The 6,000-nt window shown below is 53.5% G+C and overlaps 2 protein-coding genes across 2 annotated transcripts; one reads left to right on the forward strand and one right to left on the reverse strand.

The window, feature by feature from the left end:
- Nucleotides 1-1,896: 1,896 nt before the first annotated feature.
- J4E85_011640 (uncharacterized protein) lies at nucleotides 1,897-2,415 on the forward strand (the record flags this gene model as incomplete). Its single annotated transcript, XM_051475841.1, has 1 exon — nucleotides 1,897-2,415. The coding sequence occupies one exon, from the start codon at nucleotides 1,897-1,899 to the stop codon at nucleotides 2,413-2,415; it is 519 nt and encodes a 172-aa protein (XP_051320356.1).
- A 2,446-nt stretch (nucleotides 2,416-4,861) lies between these two features.
- On the reverse strand, nucleotides 4,862-5,332 carry J4E85_011641 (uncharacterized protein; the record flags this gene model as incomplete). Its single annotated transcript, XM_051475842.1, has 2 exons — nucleotides 4,862-5,159; nucleotides 5,214-5,332. The coding sequence occupies 2 exons, from the start codon at nucleotides 5,330-5,332 to the stop codon at nucleotides 4,862-4,864; spliced, it is 417 nt and encodes a 138-aa protein (XP_051320357.1).
- Between the last annotated feature and the right edge of the window lie 668 nt (nucleotides 5,333-6,000).

Genomic DNA, 6,000 nt, shown 5'->3' on the forward strand with positions numbered 1-6,000 from the left:
ATTTTTTTTGGATCTGAGATACCCCTATACGCTGTTCACAACAAAACGTAGCTCTTCGTCTTGTAGATCCAGAACGCAGATCTGATAAAGGCCACACATGATGTTCACCTGTCTTTGCTGCGCGTCCGAATGTTGTCACTTTCCCCACCATACCGCGCCGGGCGTCATCGAGCGAAAAGTAGCCCATTCTTCTTCGCGCGAGCGTGCTGTTATATGCGCTGATGTGCTGGGAACTGCACTTGCAATCAGAGCTGCCTCCCGCGCACTACGAGCGGCGCACGTGTTGATGTGTATCGTATTGGTACAATACATATCGCGTCGTGTTACCAAGTGATGGTAATGGGCGCTGAGTGTGTAACAAGCATCATTGCCCTTGACGTTGTTAAGAATGGTAAGCATCGAGGAACGGCGGGGGTGTCGTCACGCTAGTCGGAAAGGCCTAGCGTCCACACGGGGAAATGGAAAGTCCGACCCCGGAAGGTGCAGCGCTCGCCACCGACACGCTCAGAGCGCGACCTCGACTCCGACCACCATCACCGCCATCGTCCCCAACCATCTCGACCTCACCTGCTAGCCGCCGTCAACCGCGTCCACCGTCTCTCGTCAGCTCCTGGCCCCCGGTCCTCTTCGCCTGCCTGTCGCCTTGCCTCAGTCCGCCATCCCCCGGGACCTTTGACGTGCGCGCGGCGTTGTCGGCCTACAGCCCACGCGTCGGCGACTCACGCGTCAAAGGGGCGGTTCTCAAGCAGTCACAGGTTGTGCGGACACGACGGGGACAGCAGTTCACGAGCCGACACCGCGCTTCCGTTACACCCAGCACCATTCGCCGAGCTGGACACAACGAGTCAGGGCTGCTCTCGGCGCACAACGCGTCAAAAGCCCGGGCGGGTGGGTTTCCTTTGCGCTTGCTTCATCGCAAGGGGGATATCACTTGTGAGTGATACTTCTACACCATGGTCCGCTGGCTTGTCTCTAAAAAGGGTGTGCCCGTGTTGGCAAGCGTGAGATCGGACCCTGCTGCACAGTCACCATGTGTCTTGGTTGTGAAGTACAACGAGGAGCCATTGCAGCTTAGCTTCCATTTACAATGCACGACTTTCATTCATGGCTTCGATGATGAGCAAACGTTTACTTTGATCTATGATGCTGACAACCTGATGCGCGACGCAACTACGCTCAGCGATGCTACCACGTCCCTTTCCCACGACCAGTTGACCTCCATCGCACGCGCCGGAAATCCCCAAATAAGAGCATTGGTTCTCACGCTCGCGAAGCCATGCGTGATCAGGTGCCCTTCTTCAGCCAGTACCTTCACATCGAAGAGCGGATATGAGGCCCCTTTCCACCGCCTGGCTGCCCTCGCGAAAGCTACAGCGATCGATATCACCTTTGACTACAATTGGGTGCACGCCAACAATCGTCTTCCTCTAGAACGCCTGTTCAAAGAATTGGGAGCGTTTTCGGGGGTCTCTGAGAGTGCCGATGGATGTGTATACGCGGATTGGGCCATCTTCTGTACCGTTGAAGAAGACCACCAACCACCACCTTCGTACACAAACGCGGTAGACGCAGGTGCATCACAAAAGCGACCCAGGCGTGGTAGGTTACCTCGTGACACAATCACCTCCTCGACAATTACTCATACGCAAGATAGTTACGCCACCCTCGCAGCCTGCATCGCCTCCTCATAAACGTCCGCACTACGATCAAGGGTCGCCCACAGAAGTCGCGACATCCTCACCTTGTCCACCCGGCACATCCCCTCATTCGCCATTCGAGAAGGAGGAAGCAGAACTTACGAGTGCACACCCATCTCTACACGCCAGTGCCCAGCTCGCCTTCCAAGACGTCGTCAATAAGTCCGTCGCGGCTCAGCTTCCAGCCATTGTCGAAAGCATGTTGCCCAACATTCTCAGGAGCATATTGCCGGATGTCCTCCATAGATCCCTTGCTCCCAGACAAACACCGTCTTCGTCGCCTCCCCCCAGAGCCAGCTGTACGCCCCAACCCTCGCCTTCCCTCGGCACACTCATAGCCGACCGCCTGGAAGTTCTTGCCAAGGATCACTTGGCTTCAATCTTCGCTGATGCCAATGACCAAGCTTACAGCCTACGCAACCAAGCTGAGGGAGAGTTTGAAGACGTGGTTGCCGACCACAAGCTCGATGTCGATACAATCAAGGAAGACTGCATACGAGAGCTTGGTGAAGTGGTTGACGATAAGCTGTGCAAGTTCAAGGAGGAGACTGAGGAGATTGTCGAAACTGCCGTGGAAGAAGTGGGCACCAAGAGCGGTGAAATTCGCGACGACTTTTGCGACGGGCTTGAGGAGTTCGTGAAGATAGCCTCTGTTTCACTCAAGAAGTTGAGAGAAGGGAAAGGCCACCGCAATCGTATGTCGACGAGTCAAGACTAAGCATCATGAAGGTGTTCACTACATGATGGATCGTCATGTATTTACTGTGATGTCAGTGCTATGCAGCCCCCGACATTGTTTCCTGTCTCATCACACAACACATGCCTGGCAAGGTCGCATAGTCGCAGGTGACTGGGGCTTTTTGACTCCTGTGCAGCCCCGCGCTCTCCAAATCAAAGGCATCTTCGTCAGCTTTCTTCGGACTCAGACTTCACCCTTTTACCCAGCTACTTGATAGGTTCGCAGGGACCGATTTCCGAACGCTGGAATCGAAGATCTCGCTTTGCGCACCAATATTCTCAAATACTTCACTGGTTTCACATCATGGCAGATATTAGCGGACTCTTGAAATGATGTCGACGCCTTCATACTCTGACAATCGTGCGATCAGGAGTGATGAGATAGAGTGCGCGTTCAACTCAGACTGCTGTCTAGTCCTAGCTCGAGCTGGTCATCGACGTTAGGCTTTAGTATACGGTATGATTGCGATAGCGTGAATAGTCGTGCGATCAGGGCACATCCGTCAGCATCGCCATTTCATGCCGCCAGGAACGGAAGGCAGAATGAATGTTGAAACAACTGTTCAGACCGAAGGAGCAGCGCAACGCTGGCTCTGTGGCCTGCGCGACGTATCTGCTTAGCCACTACTAATCCAAGTGTCCTCACGCATTGACTGGAGCAAGAGAACACAACGAACCTCATCAGATCGCCCCAGCCTGCGCGACCGAGCCAGACGACTTGTGTCGCATCGTATAGTCCGCCTTATCGCACGTTGCACACGAAAGCCGATCGAGCCCTAAAGTCCGCTTCACATTCTGTCAGCTGCCGGCGTCAAAGCATGAGGTCTTCCCCCAACCACCACACATCTTCACGCCAGCAACTATTGCGATGTAGCTGGAAAGAGGATATGAGATCTGGGAAAGCAATGTCGCGGAAGAATGTAATGCCTCATCTACCAATATATCCGACTAGTATTTGAACGAACGGCCGCAATAACGCTTGTCTCACCCATCCTGGCATGCGCGATAACCCGAATACAATGTCGCACCCACCAAGATCAGGTGCTTCTCATGACCGCGCAGTCCGGTCAGTCTTCGCATCCAGATGTAGCTCTCGGTCGTTCTATCGCGCTCCGAAACCTCGTCCCGGCTCAGGTAACTACTGCAGACTGCCGTCAGGCTAGTAGTAGGAGGGACATGTCAGAAGCACTAGCATTGGCGCAAATCGTTTGTTCTTCGGGTGGTGAAGAGATACAGCGCTTAGTGTCAGGTCTTGTTCAGATGGTGATGGTTGTCGGCATGGCTACTCTCCCAGCTTCTGACATAGGACCTTGTTGTCGGCTGCAGCGTTCGGGTCTTCTAACACCACCCTCGGATGTGCATCCAGCGGCCACATATGCGGCTCTAAACATTTGGAATTGTACATTACTCGTTGGAGACGCCGACTCGACGCAGCCGGCTGAGGCGAGCACGGAAGACACATGCTTCTCAACGCTGATTCAACCTCCGGGGCAGTGTCAGTATGGGTTTAGTCTATTCGCCTGCTTGCAAGATATTTCATCTCCACCAGATATGCGGTCACCGCTACGTTCCCATACACTATTGCCATACGAAAGCGTCTCCTTCAAAGGCACACTGATGTTCCTTCTCCGCAACCGTGCTGATCCGTCGCCCCGCTTCTTGTACTTTGCTGACGTCCGCAACAATCGATTATAGACTACGGTTTGCAACGAAGCTGCCGTCCCAGATTTCGCATACTTCACTGGTACTCGTTTCCAGTTCTTTACCCACACATCATACACGTCGTTGACTGCGTAGACGCTTTGATCATGAGAACCTACAAACGCGCGTCGCTATGTCTGGAAGCAGCTTTTGGTTTCCAGGTTACGTGCTTGAGGTACTGGCAGTGAGCATGATCTTACTTCTTCGTGGTCACGGTATACGCCGACTTCTCACACCGACACAGCCCACGTCTGCATCCAGGCTACCTCTTGGCTCTGCCCCGCCGCTGATAACAAGCAAGCTTATCCGTGCTGCAAAATTTGTCGCACATGCTAGTCCCCAAAATGATTGGATGACGATCACGTTCGCTGATCGAGACGCCGCAGTTTTCCCACGAGGGACGCTGCGAACACTACCTGATATCCACTTGTATATTGCGCGTCGTCAATAAGAAAACCTGCACAGAAAGCGACGCCTCGCGGTCAGTCGCTGACATCTACCCGGGGTTGCGATTATGGACACCTGCAGCTGAGCATGCAGCATGAGCGAGCGACCAAGACCTCCTCTTCAAAGTCGGAGCTTTCGTGTCTGGGTAGACAAGACTATTTCGGCAGCACTTCATTCATGAAGCCAGACTCAAAGGCATCACTGCTTGAGGAATGAAGATAATGTAGAAGTCTACTCATTTCTATTCGCGGATCTCTCAATCTCCTCTCCCTATTCTCTTAAGAACTGTACAGGCCGAAGCTCTTCGGCCCAACGTATGTCTCCTGCCCGTCCTTCTTCTCGATCTGGTCCGCGGAGATGGTGTGGTTGCCGACCGTAAAGGAGATCGGTGTGATCTGCTGGCTCACGGAGAAGTTGAGGCTGCCATCCTCTTCCCTGATCACGGCAAAAGTGCGCGAAGATCTCTTGCATGTACCTTCGGAGACACTCGGAAGGGCTCCATCGCCCTTGGCAGATGTGTCGCATTCTGTGGGGATCGTCTCGCCGTTCGCATGCTGACGAACTTCGAAGTCGTAGCTGCGCGCTTGTTAGATGGGCGACGAGTGACATGAAAAGAAGACGTACTAGCACAGTCCGCCGTCAGCGACACAGTATGCAGAGAAGTTGTCGACATCGTATCGAGGCGTGACATCGGCCGCGGCGCTGGCCACGGCAACAGCAAAGAAAGACGCGATGGCAGAGAACCTCATGATGACTGCGAGGAGGAGATGTTTATTTAAAAGGGAGATAAACACTCTTTCGATAATGTTGCAAATGGACAGATGAGAAGAGGTAAGATGCGGATAACTCGAGGTCTTTACGTTGGCGACCACTCTACGCTTACCCACCGCTACATTGCGCGACTAGCTGCCTTGGTAACCTGATTGCGAGCATGTTACGTCTTGCCTCGTTAGTATACCCTATTTCCACAGCGATCTTTCTATGAATAGCGGTGTGCAGCTCGATGTGGAAGCTTATCCTGACGTCTTACCCCCGCGGTATCGCCGAATACGATGTACGAAATGACCCGAGACTTCCGTGACTGCCGCGGCTAATGTTGCATGGTGCGCCGACGTGGTGCATGCAATTCTACCTAGTCTTCGGGCATAAGCATCATCTTGTTCTGCGGCTTCTTCTGCATGATCCGTTGTTGTACGAGGTCAGGCGTACGTGTGATTGTAGTGTGCGCGGTATCGAAATTGCTACGCTTCCTGGATCTCTTGTTCGTGATATGGATGTATGCGATGGATTTCATGCTGCCGCATGAATTAGTAGTCCCCGGTGTGAACGCGCTCAATGCGGACGGCAGCCGACCTCGCGTTGTGCTCGCGCTGCTCTCTTCTCTCTGAGTCGGTGGTTGCTCTTCCTATAGTTATGT

The sequence above is a fragment of the Alternaria conjuncta genome (assembly GCF_024043145.1).
Source record: "Alternaria conjuncta strain BMP 0040 chromosome Unknown scaffold_39, whole genome shotgun sequence".
In the NCBI taxonomy this organism is placed as follows: domain Eukaryota; kingdom Fungi; phylum Ascomycota; class Dothideomycetes; order Pleosporales; family Pleosporaceae; genus Alternaria; species Alternaria conjuncta.